At 38.9% G+C, this 25,599-nt stretch overlaps 1 protein-coding gene across 1 annotated transcript in view; it reads right to left on the reverse strand.

Annotated features, from left to right (window-relative positions):
- GTDC1 (glycosyltransferase like domain containing 1) overlaps window positions 1-25,599 on the reverse strand; it is a 258,670-nt gene that overhangs the window by 50,038 nt on the left and 183,033 nt on the right. Inside the window, exon 7 of the mRNA XM_081328161.1 lies at window positions 5,416-5,724. Within this exon, the coding sequence (XP_081184287.1) occupies window positions 5,416-5,724 (309 nt within the window). The remainder of the gene's footprint in view (window positions 1-5,415; window positions 5,725-25,599) is intronic.

Consider the following 25,599-nt stretch of genomic DNA (forward strand, 5'->3'; position numbering starts at 1 on the left):
TGCATTTTGCAGTGCAGTGTAAAATGAATAAATACAAATGCATATGAAATATGAAAATAATAAAAATGTAATACATTTGTGAAAATTGCTTGCAAACATGGCTCCGACTATGTATAGATCAGGAAAAATACCTATGAATTTTTGTGCAAGCCTCTCTTTAACACATTGTCAAAGTTATGCAGAATCATGACAACATAAATTTCAACTGGAGAAATAAAAAGAAACTGGAATTGACAGATTCATTCATTCCTTTTACCAATAGCGTAAGGGTTGGCATGTCAAGGTATTAGCGTTGCATAAGCATAACTGAAATTGGATCATAGATCAAGAGGACTTACAACTCCTAGAATTCCCAAGGCATACATCTGCGAATTCTGAAAGTGGGTCTCTGTTTGAGTAACTGCAACAGGAGCAGGAAGGAATCTGTTATATTCAATTGTATAGTCAGAAACCTAGCTGATGTTGTATCACAGCTAACTACTGTTGTACTTCAGCTTGCCTTTGGCTAAGACCTACTAAGTGATGTAGCATTGAATGAGGGTAGCTCTTTTATGTAGTAAAAGCTAAAGGATGGAGAATGGTGCAAAACTGAAGGAAAGTTCTGGTTATTTTGCAGCCTGAATTGCATCTCTCTACCAAGATGCAACTACAAATATTGCCTGGATGCAAATGTTGAAGCACAATTCAGTTGCAGCCTAAATGACATCTGCATGTAGAATGGGGAAGCAATGTCTTGTTCTTCACCTCAAACAGCCAAAATAGCTTGGGCTGGCTTGGCTTGGTCTCAACAGTGAAGCAAAGCCACAAGTCACAGCGTTGCTCTGGCAGATGAAAAAAAGCTTTTGATTCTCCACAGACTCTTGCTGGCACAAGAGGCCAAAGGATCAGGACATTCATTTCCAACAAAATAAGGCGAGAAACATTTGGAGATTCTGGTGCGGAACATCACAATGAGGTATTGTTTTATTGTAAGAGAGAAAAGACATAGGTGAGTTGAAAGCTCAGAATACTGAAAATATATATATATATATATATATATATATATATATATATATATATATATATATATATATATATATATATATATATATATATATATATATATATATATATATATTCACTATTCTATATATTCTATATATTACTCGCTTTTCAGTTTTCAAGTCATACTGGTATTCTTGTGCAGAGAAATGGCTGCAGTGAGAAAGTCTAGAATCTTGAAAGAGTAGCAGCATACTTTGACAATACTTTTACCCAGCTCCTCCACATCCTCCTTATTACATCAATTACCAAAACCTGGTGTTTGTTTAATGAGATCATTCCAGGGCCTCAGAAGGGAATATTTCAATCTGCTAATGCCTGGATAAGGCGCAGAAAATTGTTAGCTGCTAATGCGGTGAATGATGTGTGTGTGTGTGTGTGTGTGTGTGTGTGTGTGTTTGTTTGTGCATCTCATTCCAATAGCATAGCCTATTGTATTTACCTGTGCAATGCAGGTTCTCCACTGGCATTATTTTCTCATGACTAATGGCTTGAACTAACAAAATTTTAATTTACTATTTCATATTTATCATTTTTAAAGAGAGAGAGAGAGAGAGGGAGGGAGGGAGGGAGGGAAGGGGTAATTGCATTTTTATGAGCATATTTACATAAATCATTTTGCTGGAATATCCCAACACTAAATGCTGAGAATCGAAGCCCTCCAACCATTTGCATACATGCTTCTTTTCTGACATGGAAATACTGGCGTTTTGGATTTTCATCGCAAAGCCTGGCTGCGCTGGAACTCTAATGGGCTTAGAACAGTAAATTTTGAGGAAACTGATTGCTACCCCCGTAGCTAGTCAATGTCTGCCTAGACCCAGTGGCATTTGAAAAAAAAAAGTGTTTTATCATAAAATTATCCCAGCAGAGTCCATTCCGCAAGATAACATCATCATCATCACCATCACCATCAGGACTCCACGCAGGACCCAACAGCTCTGGCACAATATTGCCAGTCATTTATCTGTTGTCAGCACAGGTTACACACTGTAATCCTTGACTGCCTCGGAATTAGAATGTCTTTGATGTCCCCACAAGAGTTTTTTGCCTGAAGGCTTTACCAATGCTCAGCCGCTCAGTGTTTATTCCTCGTAATCTTCCTCTCATCTCCAGGCTAGCAGTGACAGATGGTTATGGGCACACAATAGTATTAAGAGTTTGATTTTTTTTCCTCCCTTTTTTTATGCTGTGCTCTCTGTACAACAAATAGCTATCAGACGCGGGCCAGAGAGCTGACATGGCTCGCTTAGGTAATGGCAAACAAACAGCCCCGGTTGATGCTTTCTGTCATTTTCCCGGCTCACCCTGCTTGTTTTCATTGTATACTCTCAAAGGTAAACTATATTAACCTTATAGACGGTTATTAAAAAGATATATCTATATGAGCATAAAGTGCCTTTCCCCCCTCTCTTTTCTCCTCACTCTTTTGATTATGAAAGTAATACTGCTGACATATTGAACAAATATCGAATGTCAACATAAATTTTTAGTATGTGATAATATTCCCCTTCATATAGCCGTGTGTCAGGCGGGAACCCTGGATGATGCATAGCAGTAAATAACCCAAACAAAATTAGTTCTCTTGTCAGCTTCTACCTTGTATGTCCCCAGGCATCAGTAAAATTGACTGCACGCTAGATTTTCAAAATTAGCCCTAATGTTAGCTGTGTGTCTGGCAACCTCCAAGTTTCCAATGTTCTACTATATTACCCGTAAGGGTGAATGTGTTACTTTTATATTTTGGCATTTGATCTTGCTGATGTGGCTTCTCCTCTTCTCCAAATTAAAAATAATTTAGCTCAAACAATAAGGATGCACGCAAACAGACGCCTGCATCTCTTTAAGCAACTAACTTTAGGCAACAAAATTAAATTAAAACAAAACAAGGACCTAAAAATACACAGAAAGAGAAGGAATTATTTCACTGAATATTGCTCATTTCATTAATTTAGCTTTGTGCTCCTTTATGCAATAGGCATAGTAATTAGGGGGTATGTTTTCCTTTTCACTTACCCTGCAATTTATTTATTTTTAATAATACCTAGGGGGGGGAAACAATCCCCCCCAAAAAGATCTGTATTTTAAAGAAAACCTCACAATCTATAAAAGTTTCAGCATGTATCTTAATATAGCTGTTTGTCACAAGAAAAAATTCAACCAACTAGCAGCCCCTGGTATTAGATTTATGAACTTCAAGTTCCCAATCACTAATGGAATGGCAATCAATACATGTCACAAGCATACCACGTTGTAAAACAGCCTATGAGAACACAGCAATTTTTTTTTGAGCTGATGGCAATTAAATTTGACTAAAAATAAATGTAGCTCCCCGAGAAACATCATGTGAGAAGTGTGAAGTTGATTAAACAAATCCAAAGACGGATTCCACATCGACTTCCAATCCCTAAATTGTTATGTTCAGACATTTGGAGTCAAAAATGAAAATCCCTTTAGGTACCAGATGCTGCAGATCATCTGGGAGAGCTTCTGGAGTTTTAATGTGTTGGAAGTCAAATCCTCCACAAAGGCGATTTGCCTGGTCGGTGTGGTGCTCTTATGGCTTCACCTGCAAACCATTGCTCTCAGAAAAATCTGACCTACTGATCGACCCAGCATCTCAAAAATAAACACAGTATAATCTGTGGATGAAGTGAACTCTAATCAGGCCACATGCAGATTAAGCGAACTGTGAGGGGGAAAAAAAATACTAGATTAAAATGTTTGTGCCCAATACCGGAAGATTATCGGGACATTTTACCTCATTAAATCCTAATTTATGATAGGAGTCAAGCTAAAGTTTATATATTTGTAGTGATTACGTGGGAGGGTAGATTTACTTCAGTTTAGAAAAGATTTGGCGATCAGGTCAACAGCTTGAAAAGCAGCAGCTTTCTTAGAGCCTATTCCATTCCCTCTAAGCCTACATATAAGCATATGCTGATTTCTAAAAAAAAAAAAAAGAAGAAATTGCAAGAAATATAGATTTTAAACCAAATATGCAAATAGCATAGTATGGTCTTGAATATTAACACCTAGTCAGTCACATTAGGATAATTAAGTTTTTTTTTAAATAGCACTGCATATTAAACATTATTAGTGGACAGAGCTGCTTTCAAGTAGGATTTTCAGCAGTTTTCATATTTTTAGTGTCATTCCATGTTTCTTGTCCACATATGGATGCTCAGTTCCTTCCCTCTGTTTTTTTTTTGTTTTTTTTAAACAACAGTGATTTTCAAACTTCGCTCTCTAACCAACTACTGAATTCTGGAGACCTTGGTGCTCTCTGAGCTTGGTTGTTTGCAGACATTTTATTGCCATCTAGATAATGTCATCAGTGCTATGGTGTGTGGGGTTTGCTTTCTGTTAAATAGAGTAGCTTGCTAGTGTCGGTGGGGGTATGGTTTTCTCCTTGTAGTTCCTTGATCAGGCTATGGATTATTCGATTGATTGTCTGATTTGATTTGTTTGTCTGCTCCTATAGCTGTTGGTTGCTGAAGAGGATGTGTTCTTTTTGTTTCCTTCTTAGTTTTTTGATGGTCTCTTTTGTATGATGTATGATGTATGATTCCCTCCGCCCTGTGCGTTCCCACAGAGAGGGCCTCCTCAGGGTGCCACCGGTCAGAGAATGTCGATTGGTGGCCCCCAGGGGGAGATCCTTCTCTGTGGGCGCCCCGGAGCTATGGAACCAGCTACCGGTTGAGCTCCGGACGGCGCCCGACCTTCGCTCTTTTCGCCGCGAGCTAAAAACATACTTTTTTGAACAAGCTGGCCTGGCCTGATGAGGGGATTGGGGGGGGGGGGTTGCTACTGTTTTTTATTAGGTTTTAATGATGTATTTTAGTATGTGGGCATTTATTTAATCTTGTTTTAACTTTTGTAATTTGTATTTTTATTCTTGCCCTGTTCACCGCCCTGAGTCCTTCGGGAGAAGGGCGGTATAGAAATAGTATTAAATAAATAAATAAATGATGTGTAAATGTAATTTATCTCTATGAGTCTAGATAAGCAATGATTAACTCCAGAAAAACAAGCACAAAACCATACCTTACTCAAGGAACTACAAAGGAGAGAAACAAATCCCCACTAACACTGGTAAGGAAAGCTAAATAACAGGGAATAAACCCCACACTCAGTAGCACTGATGATCTTTCCTAGTCGGATAAAGAAATGCCTGCAAGCAAACAATCCATCTCGGAGAGACCAAGGACTCCACAGTTCAGCCCTGACCTATGGATATTCTCTTCTATTAGTATGAATATTAAAAGAAAATAAAACAAAATTCTAAAATCTTTATCACCAGACCAAAATAGCACTGTTTTCCAAATTCAAATTCTATTAGACGTAATATTTCAGTGAGAATGTTACACTCACCATCTGTGAGGCCAAACAATGTGCAAAGGCCTCTGCTGATGTTTCAAGCTGCCCACACTGTGATCAAGAGGAGTGGCACGTTCGCTCTCTTCTCCTTGACAAAGATGCTGTTTCTCTGGCCAGGAGCAACAAAATCCAGACTCTACTTTTTGGTGTCCAGGTGTTTGGTCTAAATTGTTGGTATTGATGATATTTGCAGTTTCACGTTTCTGTTCTTGAAAAGGCATCTCAAAAAGCAAAGATGTATCTCCAATTCCTTTAGCATCCAGGGCTTCTGCAGTGTGGGACAGTGTGTTTTTGAGCATAAACCTGTTACAAATAAATAAGTAAAATTATCCTTCTTGCAAAAGCCATCCATTTTAAAGACAGCTCAAAACATTTGAATACACTGGTGTTTTTTTACACAACCCCAATATTATATAGGTTTATGCATCCAAATGCAACTGTTTTGTTAGAGGGCTAATAATGCAGGCAAAAATGGACGGACCCACCAAAATCTATCTTCACAACAAGGTTAGTTTTGAACCGTTATATCATTTCAGGAACACAGCAACTAATAATACTCATTACAGATAGTTCTTGCTTACTGACCATGTGTTCAGCGATTTTTTTTGAAGATATAAGGGTGCTGAAAAAGGAGACTTATAATCAGTCCTCATAGTTCTGGCCATCACACACACATACACCCCTGCAGTCACCTGATCACAATCTGAGTGCTTGGCAACTGGTTCATACTTTAATAAGGCTATATTGTCGTGCAGTCACACAACCACTCTTTGTGGACTTCCCTCCCAACTTTCCCCAAGCAAAGTCAATAAGGAAGCCGGCAGAGAAGATCACAAGTCATCTTGAAAGTTGCTGGCACACTCCCACCCCCGGCAGCAGCCACCACCACCCCGGCTCATCTCACTCATGCAGGCCACGGACAGACCGTACTCCAAACAGCAGTAATCCCCTAGGCTCCCCAACATCTCACAGGCCACTCAGACACTCTCCCTAGCCCATCAGCAATCAACCTGGCTGCTTAACCTCCTTTTAAAAAGAAAATCCCAGAAATTAAATGCGGGGCCTTTTGTATTAAAGCATACTGTATGGAATATCTTTTAAGTCTCTTTTAAACAACCACCAGGGAAATAATGTACTTGTGTTTCTTTCCTATGACTAAAATGCTTTTATTTTTCCTCCAGTTGCAAATATCTATATAGAAAACGTTCCTCTCTAGGGAACAGTTTCCAAAGCGGCTTGTGATTCAAGAACACGTACGTGAAAAGAAAGCTGCCATAAAATTCTTGGATTTCTGTTGTTGTAGTGTTTTTTTGCCAACACCCCTCCTCCCCAAAACCAACCAGCATAGCTACTTCTTTACTGATTTTGAGTTGCAAAGTTTGGGTGCAATCTTTTAATTCTTTACCCTGGTTCTTACACCCAGTTATGCAGTGCCTTACCTCATGATATTTTCCAAGATATTAGTCCTCATAAATCCATTCTGTCATACTAGAATTTTCAGTTATTAGATAAGATGTTACCAATATCTCAATGAAAGCAACTAGAAAATATCTTTTCCACTGTGCAACAAGGAGTCTGCTATCTACTTGCATTGCACACATAATATTAATCACCTTGACAGTTTTTTAAGAAGCTATTTTGGAATGTCATTTCACTGAATGATATTTAGAACAAGATTTATTTCATGATAGAGTTTAGAAATAAGTATTATTCACTTTAATTTGGCAGTGTTTGGCACCCAGTAGTTCTGCATACCTCTTGGTAATAGTGGAGATATTAAAATATAAAAGCATGGATGCAGAGACTCACAAAAATACCAAAGAAATATTCTTGGAAGGTATTTAACTGCAAGTGGGATTAGATGGTTGTGCTTTCGCTAGGCAACATAATCTCTGCATCTTTCATATTCCCTGGACACAAAATAAGTCAACCATAATTTATACACACTATAATCTCTATGCTCAACATTACAGAAACACTATAACAATCTATTACCTGGTTACTACTTCTGTGCTTTCGTCATAGCTTCAACATATCACAAGAAATTGCATATTTATTTATTTATTTATTTATTTATTTATTTATTTATTTATTTATTTATCAAATTTGTATAGCTTCCCATCTCTTCAAAAGTGACTCTGGAGAGCGCAAAGTTGGATAAAAACCAGATATTAACAAAATATTAAAAATTACATTAAGAAATAAACAATATGAAAAAACAAATAGAGAAACTCCTAGGTGAAAAGAGGATTAAAAATGATTACCTCAACAATGGGGCCATCTAAGCAAATCTCTGGTTCCCTGGGAGCTTAATGACATGGCTAGTTCTTGAGGGTCTTCTGAAATGTCAAAACGTCAAAAGGGATGGAGATAATTTAATTTTGGGAAGGGAAGGATGTTTTATAAAGTGGGCATCATGGCAGATGATGCCCACCTTATGTCTCCTGGGGCCCATCAAATGCAGATCCTTAGCTGATGGTACCCAAAGCATGCCTAGAGCCAGGGCTAATGAGGGGTGAGGAAGTCCCTCAGAAAGCCTGGTCCCAAGCAATGAAGGGTTTTAAAGGACCTTGAATTGAACCCAGAAACAAACCTGCAACCAGATAGGCAGCCTGTTAGCTCTAAATACATAGACTCATTCCTCTACTACCCATAGGGAGTTCTGACCAATCTAATGGAAAGATTCTAAACAGGCCGGCTGCACAGCAAACCACCAGATGACAGGGTCATCTTTATTTATGATGCTTCTAAGCATCACATCAACCCTGTAAGCATTCTTAGAAAGTAGAAATGGGGAGTAATTTTAGTTCTGTTCTTTGTTTGGAGGTATGCCTAGAAAAGTGTCAAAAGTAGGCAGGAAGAGGGAAAAAACCTCAGGCAAAGGGACAGGGTAGGGGAAAAAAAAGGATCACTCTGGGCTACCAGGCTCAAGATGGCAGCCATTGTTATGAATAGGTTTGATCCCACCTATCAGCCATTTTGTACATGTTTTCAAAAAACAGCAAAGGTGCTGCTGGCTTCAAAATGTTACCGATTGATGCAGAGTTATCCCATAGAAAGTGTGAAGAACAATATAACGCTACAGATAAGACCTCGACTTGCGACCCCACAATTGAGCCCAAAATTTCCATTACTAAGTAAGACAGTTGATAAGTGAACTTTGTCCCATTATATGACTTTTCTTGCCACAGTTCTTAAGTGACCCAATGCAATTATTAAGTTAGTAACAGGCTTGTTAAGTGAACTTAGCTTCCCCATTGGCTTTGCTTGTCAGAAGATCACAAAAGATCACAGAAGATCACAAAAGGTTATCACGTGCCCCAGGAACACTGCAACCGTCATAAATTCATGCCAGATGCCAAGTGACCGAATTTTGATCACGTGACCATGGGGTTGTTGCAAAAGCCGTAAGTGTAAACAGTTGTTTACACTTGTTTGTTTACAGAAAAACAGTGGTAAGTCACGTTGTAACTTTGAACAGTCGCTAAACAAATGGTCGTAAGTTGAGGACTGCCTGTACAGATTATACTGGTCAAATAACCTAAGGTGGTTAAAAAGTGAGTTTTGGTGGTAATATTAGCTTCATTAATTTGAAGGTCAGAACTGAAACTGTTCCGGAGATTTCCACTGACATGGGAGAAGCCTAGAGGTTTTTATTGAAAAATAGAAACATCCAATAGAAGGGAATCTATGTAGCTCCGGGTTGAACCAGGGAGTCATTAGTGCTCATTTACCTCAGCTGTTCGCTTGTAGACAAGTAGATAAACATTAATCAGGGCTCATGTACAAATATACCTAGAAATTTATCTGATTTTCAAATAAAGCTGTGTAAGTCAGCAATGAAACTTGTCACAATCCCACTTCCTCCCCCCATGTACATTCAACTGGAAACTGGAAAAGGCTGAATGTTAAAACCTATCACCGGTTTCAGAACTTATGGAAAATATCAGCCTGAAAATTCACATCCTACCAATCAGCAATCTGATATCAATAGACTACCTGGAACTGGTTCAATGTTATCACAAAGCAGCTTCAAAAGAAGCAAGTGTGGTTTACATCCCCCCCCCCAGTTTCTACTGTAATGTTTGATGCTATATTAAAACTGAGGAAAAAGACAGAAGTCAATTGTGCTTCAAGTCCCATTTCTACATAAGTGTGGTATCTAAACATAGTATATGGCAAAGCAAATACCTGTTGTGGCCAAATAAACATGTTGAGCCTGAATGAATGAACGATCAATCAATCAATGTGCTTTTTACAGTATTTAATCTTTTCTTAGTTTTCTTCATTTTTATCTGAATTTGTGTTTAAACTAAATTAAATATTGATATCAACATAATAGTATATAAATTACAATACATGATTTATAAAATATTAAAATATTTGTAAATTAAATATTTATATTCAAGGGACAGATGATTGCCGAGGAAAAGGTTACGATCCCAGTTACCGTAATTTAAAAAAGGCATGGAGAACTGATTGGCAGTGGTCACTCACAGATGCTGAGACTCTGGAACACATGCCAGAAACTCTTCCACTTTTGTTACCAGAATGAGAAGTGATGGGGTAAAATGGACACGTAGTGGGGGATATAGTTAGATCTTATTGCTGGACTTCTCTATGCACAGAATAAGCATTTGAAACAAAGTGGGCACTCTTTCTGGGAGAAGTTACACAAATACTTTATTCTATGATAATAAACTACATAACCTATGTTCATATTGTGTGTTTTATGACTTAATCCAGACAGTGCATTCTTCTCAGCTGGAACAACAAATGAGTTCACGTAGTCCTCGGCTTACAACACTTCTTTTAGTGACCTTTGAAGTTACAATGGCACTGAAAAAAGTGACTTATGTCCGGTTCTCATACTTACAATCATTGAGGCATCCCCATGGTCATGGTCACATGATCAAAATTCAGGCCCTTGTCAACTGGCATCTATTTATGACTGCTACGCTGTCCAGGGATCATGTGATCACCATTTGCAAACTTCCCAGCCAGCTTCTGACAAAGAAAGTCAATGAAGGAAGCCAGATCTGCACGTATAACTGTGGCAAAAAGGCTGTAAAATGGGGCATGACATTAATAACTGCCTTGCTTAGCAACAGAAATGTTGGGGTCAATTGTGATCATAAGTCAAGGATTACCTCTATTGCTAACAGTAACAGCATCTACCATCTGTGAAAACTTGTTGAGAGATCCAACGAAATATACACAATATATATTGTTGTATCTCCCATCCACCTGTACATGTTTTCACAAATGTCACCTTCAAGAACCTACACGAGCCTTTCCTTAGCCTTGCTTCTGGGCTCTACTGAAGTTTTGAGTAAAGACTATTTCATGCATTCCATGAAAATTTTACTTTCAGCATAATGCTGAAGGAAAGAAAGGTGCCTTCAGAATTAAGATGCTAGTGCTATAATTACTTGAAATGGAAGACATATCACATCAAGACAGCGAGAGAGAGAATTCTACATAACACCGTTTTGACTAGCATTTGCAGCTGCTCTCCTATATTCTCCCAATATAGGACAACTAACAAATCAGGAAAGCTTTACTTGTCTCCTTCCATAGGACTTCCTCAACATAACAAAAAATATGTAGTGGTGAAAGTAGTGGCCTAGAAACTAGGAGACTGAGTTCTAGGGCTCCTTTAAGTATGAAAGCAGGCTGGGTGCCTTTGGGCTAGTCACTCTCTCTCAGCCCAACTCCTCTCAAAGCATTGTTGTTAGGGCAAAATAGGTAGAGGAAGGAGTATTAGGTATGTTCGCCACCTTGAATTATGTATTAAAAGGCAGGATAAAACCTAATAATAACTGCCAATAATAACACACAGTAATAACTGTCAATAAGAAAGACAAAAAAGTCTGGATAGTAAATGTGGCAGTACCTGGAGACAGCAGAACAGAAGAGAAACTACTGGAGAAGATCACAAAATACAAAGATCCACAAATAGAAGTAGAGTGGCTATGACAGAAAAAAGCAAAGGCAGTACCCACAGTATTAGGCGCCTTGGGTGCAATCCCAAAACAACTGGAGCACCAATTAAAGACCATCTGCACTGACAAACTCACCACTAGTCAATTGCAAAAGGCAGCCTTACTTGGACAGCTTATATCCTGCAACAATACCTTTAATATTATTAAACAACAAAATATGACTGTCCCAGATCGTTGAGAAGGATTCGACAGGTAGCTAAAAGTGCCAAATCCAGTCTAAACATATGACTGACTGACTGTATGACAAACTATAATAACCCAGTGCCATGCCCACAACATCTTGGTATGGCACGTAGAAAATCTGCACACTGACAAAATTTACACCTGTCAATTGCAAAGGGCCACACTGCTCGGATCTGCACATATACTAATACACCAACACATCACAACATTCTAGGTTCTGTGGAAGAATTCAGTGCTTATGAAAGCCAACCCCTCCTAAAGAACTGGTAGCTGTGATTTCATATTTTTGCGTATATAATGATAGTAATATTCAATACTCAAATTCAGTGATATGAAATTTGGGGTGGGCAAGTACAGAAAGGGCAAAGTATATTCCTGGTTATTTATCTCTCTGGATTTGCTCCAGAGCTATTTCTAATTAAATGTAGAGTACGATGGCTCAAAATATGACACATTAAAAAAGTACAATCTATGGACATAAGTCTTTTTCATGCCATTGCGGCCTCATTTTTTATTTTTTAAAATTAATCCTCCTAGGACCTGATTTGATAACGCATCATTGCTAAGAGTGGCCTTTAGCTTTAGTTTAGAGAATTCTCTCACACATTAAAAAAATATCCTTAATAAACGTGGTTGACTATTACCACTAAACTCCATTTATAATGACAATAAAAATAGCATAAATGCTAAAACAGCATTAGACGATGTGTTATTTGAGGACCAAAACTTTTTTCCCAGTTAACTTTTGTTCTTTTCCATCAGAATAAGCACCATTTCATTTACCACATAAACAAATCATGGCCAGGGAAAATATTTTCTTGGCCAATGATGAACTACACTCTTTTTGCTACCCAATTCACTGATTTAGTAGGAAAAAGTCTGTTACAAATGCAAGAAAAAATATTTTCCCAGGTACTTAAATTCTTGGGGATATAATATTTCTGATTAAAAATATTGTTCAAAAAGCCTTATGAGTACCTCACAGATATAATAAAAAATACAAGTAATCTGTCAGCTTGGTGCATTTGACTGTAAATGCTCTGTTGAAACACTACAGCAAAATAACTAATTCTTGAGTACATAATAGAAATCTCTTAACATGCTAAAAGTCACTATAAATGTCAGCCTGAATGTTTGACATTTAATATGCCAGATTTGCCATTCTTTGTAGCTTGTAAAATATGCATTCACTATACTAAAAACAGTCGCGCCAACATACCTACACACATTAATTTGCAAAAGAGATATGAAGCTTACACTGTTTATGCATAAGATGTCATTATATCTTTCCTACATGTTTATTCACAATACCTCATTTGGGCTAATGAAAAATTATTTATGAGAATCAGCATTATTCATTGGCACCAACAGTCAAGTTACAAGCTATTTTATTAAAAATACCATCATAAGAAGAATGGAAAGATAGTGATGCCACTGTCAAACACCCCCCCGCCCCCAGACCCATATTCAAAACACTGGTTAGAAGGCTGCTTTAGGTTAGATCACACTGTCAAAGAAGAATCTATGTGCTGCACAGTAGTTGGAAAATTGATTTTCATAAAAAAATATACATGTAAGAGGTAGAATTTTTTTTATACTAATTAACTTGATACAAATTGACTCAAAGAAGCTGGACCTGTTTTGAAACAAAGAAAGTGCAATTTCCCAATATGTTTTTTCTGGTTACTTTCTTGGAAAAACCATTTGAAATAAATGTTCAAGTAGAGATCTTAGACAGAGTAACCTTTTTTTTAATGTGCCTTAGAATGTGCCTTAGAATGATTAAAAATGTCAAATTATTTATAGAAAGTCACTCATGTGTTTCTTTCTCTGCCCATATGCCATGTTGAGTTTTAAGGTGGTTCTAACCAAGATGACTCGCCAAGCCCACTTTGAATGCAGCCTGTGCCCTTTCATTCTTATGCCATTCTGAGCAGATGGTTTGTACTACCTCCTACTTTTTTGTAGTAACGGAAGATCCAATTGGCTACAGTGCCGGACAAGGCCCTTCTCTTCCAGTAACTGGTCAATCCCCTGGGGAGCCATTTTATCTTGGGCTGATGGGATCCTATGTTCTCTACCGCTTGGCAGTTGTCATTTTTCTTTTTCAAGAAAATGGTTGTGGTTGATCCAAGGATAGCCCAGAACTTTTCTTGTTCACATTTTCATCAGTTCTACTGTAGAAGCTCATTGCTCCGATCAACCATTACATCTCCCATTGAGCATCCTTTTGATTTTTGCCCAGGCTGGAGGAAGCACAGTCTCCTTTCTTCACCACCACCACCAACACACCGCTCACTGTACTGCAAAGCTTAACTGTCTCTGCCCAATATTTAAGTTGCGATGAAATCATGCAATGAAGTTAGAAAGATTCAGTGACTACTCTTTTGCTTCAATGAAGCTGAATCATCAGTCTTTACTACAAAGCTTCCATTAACCCCTAGCCTAGTAGAACTTAGAATTGAAAGAATAACGTATTGTCTTTGCTTTAATCATTACAACACCCAAGCAGCCATGCTACAATAAAAGGGAGGGAGGAGAAAGGATTTGCATTACAGGTAGTCCTCAATGAACAACCACTGGTTCAGCAGGTGTTTGACGTTATGAGGGTGATCTACCAGGGGGAATTACAACAGGTCCTTGTAATTGTGGTTGTTACAACAACCCTACAATTACATGATCCCAATTTGGTTTTTGGCAATTGGCTCATAATTACAATATTGCAGTCTCCCATGTTTATTTGATTGCCATTTGTAATCTGTCCTGCCAACTTCCCACAAGTAAAGTCAATGGGGAAGCCAGCAGGTCACAAATGGTGATTGCATGATCCCAGGAGGCTGAGACCATGCAGATTTTGCTTAATGATAGCAACTGGGATTACTGCTGTATGTTCGTGTGGTCACATGACATTGAGCTACATGATTATGTGATTACAAGAACATGGCTGCATGACAGAATTACTAGTCACAATGTGTCTAATGTCCAAGAAAACAAAGTACATGTGGTTATGAGTGAAGGCAGAACATTCTCCAAAAGGAAAATGCAAGCATTAGCAAACACACCCACAGAGGGGCCAGCCTAAACAAATGGGAAGGGAAGAAATATAGGAATGATCAATCAGGGTCTGCCTTGATTGTCATCTGGACAGATCCAACCACTACATTTATGAGTATATTTTTTTTAAAGTTATCTTCAGGAAGACCTGGGAACAACATAGGAGCCAAGCCACATAGAGTGGAATTGTCTTCAGGGAGCAGTTGATGATGTTTGGGTTGCTTTGCAATATGTCAAGAGTTTTTAAGCTAAATGTTTGATATAGGTACCTGAGTGTATAGACTGATAAAATGAAAAACAATTACATCCTGCATTCTTTTGGCACATAGTTTGACCAATTGCAGCTAAGATTCAGGTTACTCAATATAACACATCTATCTCCTACCAGATAATATTTTATGAGAAATTCTTTCAGTACTGACAACCTCTACATGAGTAAAGAAGGGTGCTAATGAAAAAAAAGCAAGGTATGGAAAGTAAAGGTAAAACTCCAGGAAAAGGAAATGATGAAGAGAACAATATAAACGTTTGGTTCCATTAGGAAAAAAAATTAAAAACAAAACTTATTTAAACAGTTAACTAAAGAAAAAGAAAGTACACATCTGGAAAGATAGAGTAGAAGACATCCTAAAATATATATTCAAATATTGTAAGAGAGAGAGAGAGAGAGAGAGAGAGAGAGAGAGAGAGAGAGAGAGAGAGAGAGAGAGAGAGAGAGAGAGAGAGAGAGAGAGAATTTTAAAGCTGCTCAATATGGCCTGTGAACACACAGTGAGGAACTAAGACTAGTTGAAATTTCCACAGACCTCACAGATACAAGCTTCCTGGCCCTAGGTTGCTTTTATTGTTATTCTTGTTTTCCTAGATTGACATCCTTCCACCAAAACCATTTTTATCTATTGGGACTCCATGAAATTATTTCTGATAAAATACCAAATGATTACATGACATATGTATCAATGAATGGCAACAAAAAGCTTCCACAAACTCTTTCATTTGGGAGTACTTTAAAGCTTTGATATGTTCTTTTTATATATATTTTTTCATATGTCAATAGTGGGGGGGGGGAGGTTGCATATTGGTTGAACTCCAACAGTTAGGTGAACAAATTTTGATTTTATGAAATATGTGCATTGCAAGGAGTAAGATTTTGACACTGGTAGTGACAGGTAAATAAATAAGTGCAATATAATGTTAAAATAAATACTCTTATCTAAAGCTGCAAGAAATATGTCCTTGATAGCACACAGTCTGTAGGTAAAACCAAATACGCTGACATTTAAATGGAATGAAGTTGCACAATTATTAAGCTTTACCACTAGTATAAAGCAATGCAATAAATCTTGCTTCAAGTTGAACTTATTCCTTGTTATTTCATGGAAAACACCATATTGTTTTCTTGGTAGCAACATGGCAGTGGCTTTCTGCTATTACCTTCTAACTAACAACTACAAGAACCCTGTCCACTTCCTCAGGCTCAAACTTCTCCCACATAACCATGCAAGATCAGCCCCCATAACAGCCACTAGCTCTACATCAAGTTGGAGTTCAACAATAAAGTTTATTGCCACTAATGTTCCTAAATCTTCCTTGGCAGTTGCCAGGTTTCTTGCTTACCTGAGTTTTCAAGGTATTACAACCCTTTTAGTTAAACAACAGGAAGCCATAAAATTAAGCAACAATCTCTTGCTTCATTGTTATCTCCAAGACTAATTATGCATAATTATTTGCCTAAGGGGGAAAAAAAAGAAGCAGGTACTGCAAGGAGATTTTGAGGCTGGGGGTGGCTTTCAATGTTATCTGGTGCTCATTAACTAGTTAGTGTCTGGCTCTCTAGCATAGGGGTCTTCAAACTTGGTCCTTTTATGACTTGTGGACTTCAACTCCCAGAATTCCTCAGCCAGCGTACCTGGCTGAGGAATTCTGGGAGTTGAAGTCCACAAGTGATAAAAGGGCCAAGTTTGAAGACCCCTGCTCTAGCAGATACATAGAACCAAAAGTTGTTCTTTTCCAAGTATGATTCTCACAGGGTTCTGTTTAGTAAGATTTATTGAGCTAGACAGGATGGGGTTACAAGAATTCCATCTTTAGAATCAGTAGATCCCTGTGTATGTTAGGATAGAGAATTTGTGATCTTTGTTCCACAACAGCCTTCTTATCACCTGTCAAGAAGGTAGATCTCTTCATTAAAACTGAGGAAGCTTGTAGCTGGCTGTTTGCATAGCCATCTTTAGCATGGTTGATCAAAAGATTTATTAGCCCAAGAAAATTGGGACCCATTTTGGTAGACAGACAGGACTTACTTCCTCATTAAAAAAATGTAGGATTCTGTTGACGCAAACCAAATTATAGAAAACAATGCCACACAAAGCTTATTTTGTGACAACATCTGAAACATTTCCAGAATACATCAGTTTGTGTATACTATCTGAAAACACTGTGATGAACTGAAAAGAAAAAAGATTTTAAGCTTTCATCTTTCATCCTCCAGAGAAAAATAGCAGTTAAATCTGTAAATATACATACCAATATTTGAATGTTTCCCACAATAGCTCAAAATTCAGCTTTGCAAAGCAGATTTTTTTTTAAAAAAAATACTGATTTCTTTTAAAGTAGCTAAACAGAAAAAAATGCAGCAGAACTTAAAATGGAAGCATTTTTGGGGGGATGGGTATGACAATTCACTTTTAAATCACCAAGATCTTCTGTTCTTTCCTGTGTCCTATTATTAAAGAGCCACCACTAAGAGCATGCAATTTCCTAGTTGAAGGAATTCCTTCTAATCAAGATTTTTTTAAAAAAAAAATCAGTATCCCCTTAAATAGACTCACTCTTTCAGTAAATATACAATGGAGAAGGGAATGCTATCGTAACACTTCAATAGTTAAGTGACTTTATGAGAAAAATACTTCCAAATGTTTCCTAAACCTCTCCAAACCGCACCAAAGAACATTATCGTAATATTATGTTTCCCCATGGTCTCCAGGATTTAAGCCTGCCATTACTGAAATGATACTTGGATGAAAAACTTAAGTTTATGCCATGGGTAAGTTCTTCCTAAATGGCAGTCCGGCTTCTATAAATTAATAACTACACTTCAATGTCAGATACTTCATTTTTTATCATTTTCTATATTAATGGATCTGACCAACCAGCACTCTGCGCATATTGACTGTGACAGGATATGTACGCAAGCAGGGCTTATTTTAAATTCAAGCAAAAACCACGTGATCCCACTCAAGAGGGAGACACTGAAAACAATAGCTGTCCTCAATGATTACATATCACATTACAAATAGATATTCATATTTCTTGTAAGGCATACCCAATCCAAATAAACCCTACAGCGTCTTTCGATAACACAATCCAGATTCTCCAGCATCAAAGGCTTCATTTTCTGTTAGATTTTTTTAATACGAATCAGGGTTGTTGTAATGTTTTCTATAAGCATAAGCTAACCATTTCAGTGACTTTGCCAGCAAGCTGCTTTTTTGGCAGATTACTGGCAGTATGTACTGGCAACAAACTATTGCAACTAAAGCCCAGCTTATACATTACAGGTAAATAATGATTTTAATAAATTTAGGTGAAATGTTCCACGTGGCCACATCTGTTTCTGATCACTCAATTCCCCTGTGCAGATGCAAATCCTTGTGCGTGCTTCTGGAGGAAGCACGCAGTTCACCTTAATTATTTTAACACCTCCTCAGGTATCCAGCACAGCAATGAAGCAGTGTAATGCTAAGCGTAGCTCTACTAAAGGGAACAGTAACACAAACTAATTAAGACACAACAACAACAACAAAAACAAAGAAGGAAGAAGAGAGATAGAATCATACTGAATTGCATATCCGTGAATGAATTCAGCCAGGACAAGCCAGAATAGGAATATTGTGTGTGTCAAAATAAAAGGGGAAACTAGCCAGAGATAATTTTATCATTATGGACTCGCGTAGCAAGGGATATTTACAGCACCTTCTTATGTGTGTCTCCTTTGAGGGAACACCCACTGTTTTATAGAGACTTCTTCCAAGGCAAAAACAGGATTCCAGTCTGAGAGATTTTTATTTTGATATCTAAGCAATCCCAGGGCCCATCACAAATGCTTTTGAACTTTGCCATAGTTTCACAATAGCCTTTCCCTGAAATATGGGAAAGAGAAAGCTGTTCCTCAAGGGAAAAAAAAAGATGTGTGTGTGGGGTGGGGTGTGGGGGGGAGCGAGATGCTCATGATCATGTAACTATTTCTACTGTTCTTTGGATCCAAGCTGAAGTCTTTTCTGTGTAAATTTGAGCTTGGGCCAAAATCCTGATTTAGCTCTGCTCAGAGTCTCTGCAATCCTTTTGGTGGTCTCATAAACAATATTCAAGTAAAACATGGAATACATATTTTCCTGTCTTTCACGTAGAAGGCAATATTCATCTTTGTCTTCAACTTTCACTTTTGACAGCAAAATCCCAGATCACTTGCCTTAGGACCGTGGTGGCGATTCTATGGCATGCGTGCCACAGGTGGCACGCAGAGCCCTCTCTGCCGGCAGGCGCACCATTGCCTCAGTCCTAGGCCTTCAGCTGGGTTTTATAAAATCTTTTCGCTTTAGGCCTCTGCTGTCGTGTGCAAAAAAACCCCCCACAACAACGTTCAATCAATCAATTTCAACTTCTCACGGGAAAAAAAAGATCTCACGAAGTTGGAATTGATTGATTGAACTTTTTAGTCCCACCCGTTACCACCGCAGCCACGCCCACCCAATGGGCCACGCCCACCCAATGGGTCATGCCCACCCAGCACCCGATGATACATAAGTGGGTTTTGGGTTGCAGTTTGGGCACTCGGTCTCTAAAAGGTTCGCCATCACTGCCTTACGAAAAGGTTACAGTGTCCATGTAATGCCAAAGATGAATAAGTTGCCTCCAGAAATTGTGGGTGCTCTAACACTGGATAATAATAATAATAATAATAATAATAACAATAATAATAATAATAATAATAATAATAATAATAATAATAATAATAATAATAATAATAATAATATAAAGTTGGAAGGGACCTTGGAGGTCATCTAGTCCAACCCCCTGCTCAGGCAGGAAACCCTATGCCATTTCAGACAAATGGGTATCCAATCTCTTTTTTAAAACTTCCAATGTTGGAGCATTCACTGCTTCTGGAGGCAAGCTGTTCCACTGATTAATTGTTCTGACTGTCAGGAAATTTCTCCTTAGTTCTAGGTTGCTTCTCTCCTTGCTTAGTTTCCATCCATTGCTTTTTGTCCTGCCTTCAGGTCCTTTGGAGAACAGCTTGACTCCCTCTTCTTTGTGGCAGCCCCTGAGATATTGGAACACTGCTATCATGTCACCCCTCACCCTTCTCTTCATTAAACTACACATACCCAATTCCAGCAACCGTTCCTTATATATTTTAGTCTCCAGTCCCCTGGACCGGACAACAATTTGTCTGAAATGGAGTAGGGTTTCCAGGGTACAGTAGTGGAGATACTCCTCATAACATGAACATCTCAGAGAAAGTTTTGTCTCTCCAGCAAATAATAAATATAATTCACAATGAAATTCTATTCTCCAATATTGTGATAGATGATTGGCAGGTATATTTTCCAGAATTTCTAGTTGAAAAAATAGAAAACAATAAGACGAACAGTGAATACATCAGGAGAGTGATGAAGATCTTAAAATCCAGACTCAGTGGCAGAACTATCATCAAGAGTGGCAATTCCACTCTTTAGATACACAGTTTGAATAGCAGACTGGATTCAAGTTGGAAAAGAAACCCTGAATAAGAAGACCAGAAAAAATAAAGCAAAATATCAAACCAGAAAAAATAATGACAATGAATCATGCCTTTTACTGTATCCAAAACAGTAATGTTTACAAATTCTTGGAGCACAGGTGGATGTGAAACACTTCAATATTTTTGGAAAAATCACCATCAGTCAGTTTACTTGGAACAGTTCACATCCTGCAACTATAATGTTTAATATTAAAGAACATCTTAGGAAGGACTTGATAAGAGGTCAAGGCATTTTGGACAAAAATGCCAAACCCAATCTATTATGGCTGTGCATCCAGCCATAATAAAATACCTCTTTGTGTAGAGATGCTGATGACATAGGCACTCTTTCCATTTATTAAAAAAGTTCTCATCTATAATACAGGTAGTCCTCGACTTACGACCACAACTGAGCCCAAAATTTCTGTTGCTAAGCAAGATAGTTCTTAAGGGAGCTTTGACCCATTTTATAAGTTTTCTTGCCACAGTTGTTAAGGGAATACTGCAGTTAAGCTAGTAATACGGTTGTTAAGAGAATCTGGCTTCCCCATGGACTTTGTCTGTCAGAAGGTTACAAAAGATGATCACGTGACCCAGGGACACCGCAAGCATCATAAATACAGGCCAGTTGCCATGCATCCAAATTTTGACCCTGTGACCATGGGGATGCTGCAAACGGTTGTAAGTGTGAAAAACGGTCATAAGTCAATTTTTCAGTGGTGTTATAACTTTGAATGATCACTAAACAAATGATTGTAAGTTGAGGACTGCCTGTACAGATACAACTAGCCTTAAGTAATTCTACGGGTAGTCAAACTATGAATGATGTTTGTCCCCTCTGTTGGTGCCATATGTGCCCATTTTATATTATGCAGTTTAAGTGGGCTGGAGGAGAAAGATTTGGAGCTAACAAGTCTTGTATACGTCAGGGAGCTCAGCTGATACAACTTGCCTCTCTCTGATTTCCTTCAATACTGCTATGTACACACAGCATAAAAATTGCCCTGTTGCATTGATTTGAAATGGATATATTTCAGAAGACAGGCGTGTGCCTGGTTCCAAAAAGCCTTGGAAACCCGGTTTTCCTACAAGCACTGGGATAGTGTATGGCTGAAGGCCAGAAAAGTAGTCTGCTGGATTTGAGAGGGTGTGTGTGTGTGACATTTTATTTTGGTGTTATGCTTTTTATTGTGCTATCATTGTTTGTAAGCAACGCAGGTTGATGATACTTATAAATCTAGATAGGCAGCTCTATAAATCCAATAAATAAATAGCTTTATATAATTTGAAGGGCAGAGTCAGACATCAAAGAAATAGTGGTAGTGGTTGAATATGATAGCGTATTCATGTTTTTGTTGGCCCAGCATAATCCTTTAATGCCTTGATTAATGCACATATATGATTGTTCTGAGCACCACCTTTTCCTATTAAATATGGTATGTCATTTATCCCAACTTAATTTCAATAAATGTTCACACACTGTTTTTTTTTCCTGTGCAAGTGTTGTTGGGTCTTCTATGACTTTGATGGAGTAGAGGACCCTAAACCACAACATATAATATAGTAAAGGGAGATAGCATTCCAGGAGGAAAATTGGTAAGAGACTGAAGCTTGCCCTTGCTTACAAAGAAGTGCTTTCTACTTGCATAGGATAGATCTTAAATCTATCGATCCAAACTGCATGTTGTCTAGGTGTCATCCTTTTGGTGACCCAAAAGAGTTGGAGTAGGGGAAGAGTGGATTGAATAGCATTCCAAACAATTTAATATTGCTATCTTCCAAAATCATCAATCAATCAATCAGAAAAGAGCCGGAAGGGACCTTGGACGTCTTCTAGTCCAACCCCCCTGCTCAAGCAGGAAATCCTATACCAGTGATGGAGAACCTTTTAGAGACCGAGTGCCCAAACTGCAATCCAAAACCCACTTATGTATCGTCGGGTGCCAGGTGGGCATGGCCCATTGGATGGGCGTGGCCCATTGGGTGGGCGTGGCCCATTGGGTGGGTGTGGCTGTAGTGGTAATGGCAACTGGGTGGGACTAAAAAGTTCAATCAATCAATTCCAAGTTTGCGAGATCTTTTTTTCCCCGCGAGAAGTTGAAATTGATTGATTCAACCTTTTTTTTTTTGCACACGGCGGCAGAGGCCTAAAGTGAAAAAAATTTATAAAACCCAGCTGAAGGCCTAGGATTGGGGCGATGGCGCGCGTGCCCACAGAGAGGGCCCTGCGTGCCACCTGTGGCACCCGTGCCATAGGTTTGCCACCACAATCCTATACCCTTTCAGACAGCTGGCTGTCCAGTCTTTTCTTAAAAACCTCCAGTGATGAAGCAGCCGCAACTTCTGGAGGCAAAAGCTGCTCCACCGGTTAGTTGTCCTCACTGTCAGGAAGTTTCTCCTTAATTCCAGATTGCTCCTCTCGTTCATTAGTTTCCATCCATTGTTAAAATATTAACATTAAAATATTATTAATAACAATACTAAAAGGACTGCACATACATCGTATTGAACAGGATCACTGCAATGAAAAATTCCTGAAAAGAAATGACACACAAAGAAAAAAAAAATCTAGTTGAAACTTCATAGAGCCTTCGGTTGGAAGGGGGCAGGAAGGCCAGACTTCCCCACCAGACCAGATCAAAAGAAGGAGGTGTGTATATATAAATGGCACTTGGTTTTGATTCCACTACTTTATAGAATCCAGGGAACAGATCAAAGAAAATAATACCTCTATTCTGCTATTAACATTTAACGTAGCTCAGTCTAGTCTAAAAAAGCCTTCCCAAATTGCTACTGTAATTTGACATCTAAGAATTGTCAGCATCGTCTAGCACTGCTAAAAGCTACCTTTCAATTCACAGACTTTTTTCCCACCCATTTGAGAGACTAATTTTTGAAGTACATACTCTTTTATACTGTAATGTGACTGGATTTTCTTTAATATATGTTAGAGCAAGAGTCAACAGACCACAATTAAATTCAAGGCTTTATTGTCTGGGGACTTGGTTCCCTAGGAAAATAATAGTGAAAAAATAATAATGCTGAAAGCTAAGGATATCCTGGAACAAAATATTATGCCATGCTTTCAATAAATACAATTCCCCTCTTTCCATATAGGCTTCACACGGTTAGACAAAAAGTAATGAAGAAAAGTTCTAATGCAGGGGTGTCAAACTCAATTTCATTGAGGGCCGCATCAGCATTGCGGTTGCCCTCAAGGGGCCGGGTGGGTATGGCCAGGGTGGGCGTGGCCTACTGGGGTGGGCGTGGCTAGACTGTGTATGGCCTACTGGGTGGGCGTGGCCAGCTCTACATCGTTCGCATCAAGGGTGCCTATGGGGGCCTGGGCAGGAGTGGGACAGATCTGAGGGTCTCTGGCAGAAGGAGGGTCTCTGGGCCAGGGCCAAGGCAGTGGGGGCCGTTCCCTCACTGTTTCCAGGATGGCTTCGCGGGCCACATGAAACCACTTCGCGGGCCGCATCCGGCCCCCGGGCCTTGTGTTTGACGTGTCTGTTCTAATGCATTACACTGGGGTTGAGCGCCAAACAGAATAAATTATGGGAAACACCTAGCCCAGGGGTAGGCAACCTCGGCTCTTTTATGACTCATGGACTTCAACTCCCAGAATTCCTGAGTCAGCTGACTCAGGAATTCTGGGAGTTGAAGTCCATGAGTCATAAAAGAGCCGAGGTTGCCTACCCCTGACCTAGCCTTTATTTTGTCCAATACAGATGTATCAAAAGGTAAGACCTTTCAAATTAAGAGCATGCTCAAGGAAGATAGCAGTCATAACTAAGGGTTACTTGTGAAAATAGAAGCTTTCAAAGTTGTTTTTTCCTCCTACTTCACTGTAATGGGAAGAAAGAATAACCTTGAGGAACAGGAGGAAGAGCTGCAACCAACATAACTGTCAGACAAAAGAAAGATGAGTCTGGGCCAGAATTCTAACCTGAGAAAGTTTCTCAGACAGGAACCCCCCCCTGAATTCTCACAAAAATAAGGTGGTGGTGGTGGTGGAAAGTGCATTCAGACTTGAAGATTCTGTTAGTATAAGTTTAGAAGAAAAGTAGTTTTAGCATTAATGACTTTGGTTTCCTCATCTGATTGACCTTGAAGGGCTGATGAAAACGGAAAGCTTGAAAACTGCACTATCTGGGGCACAATCTGTCACCTTTTGGCAACAAATCTCAACAACACGAAGGCAGAAGCCACACCAATAGTAGGCTACAAATGAAGCAACTCAACAGTGTCTTTTAGGGCATATTTAGAGCCTTGGTGGAGCAGTGGGCTAATGCCTCCTTAAGTAACACCAGCTGCCTGCAATTAGTGCAGGTTCGCATCCCACCAGGCTCAAGGTTGACTCAGCCTTCCATCCTTCCAAGGTAGGTAAAATGAGGACCCAGATTGTGGGGGGCAATTAAGCTGACTTTGTAATAATGCCGCTTGGGGTGTGTGTGAAAGCCCTAACAAGCAGGCATATACATAGAATGAAGGCTACTGCTAAGCTTGTAAGCCGCCCTGAGTCTTCGGAGAAGGGCGGGATATAAATGTAATAAAAATAAATAAAAAATAAAAATATCCACACTGCCAGTCTCAGTCGCAGTCCCAGTGCAGATATGGGCCATCAACCTTTCTGAACCAACAGTGTTGCCTTCTACTGTCCGCTAGCTCCCTTGAGTGTGACTCTGCTTCCTTTTTCCTGTTCTGTATTTAAAGTAGAGTTTTCCAGCTTTTGGCATCTCTCACACACCCTTCAAATCCCACTGTGCTGCCACACTGTAGTGAGCAGGTATTCCTGAGAAGGATGAGAAAAGAACACTGGGAATTTATGCCAAGTACGTTCCTAGCAGGATCAACCAAGATTATCCTAGCTAAAATAAGCAGGCAACCATATTTGGTCAGCATGATATAGAAATGGATGATTACTTTGGTGACAATGAAAAAGGTATAATTTCATATTGCGTGGGAGAAGGCAATGATGAATCCTTTCTGTATTTTACCAAGAAACCCACATAGACAGGTAATAGAAAGTGATCGACAATATAGTACTGCATGATAAATATATCAGTTTCTACTGGAATGCTAATGCTAATAATAACAGTAATAGTAGTAGTAGTAGTAGTAGTAGTAGTAGTAGTAGAAGAAGAAGAA

Source organism: Vipera berus (assembly GCF_964194415.1).
Source record: "Vipera berus genome assembly, chromosome: 1".
Lineage (NCBI taxonomy): Eukaryota > Metazoa > Chordata > Lepidosauria > Squamata > Viperidae > Vipera > Vipera berus.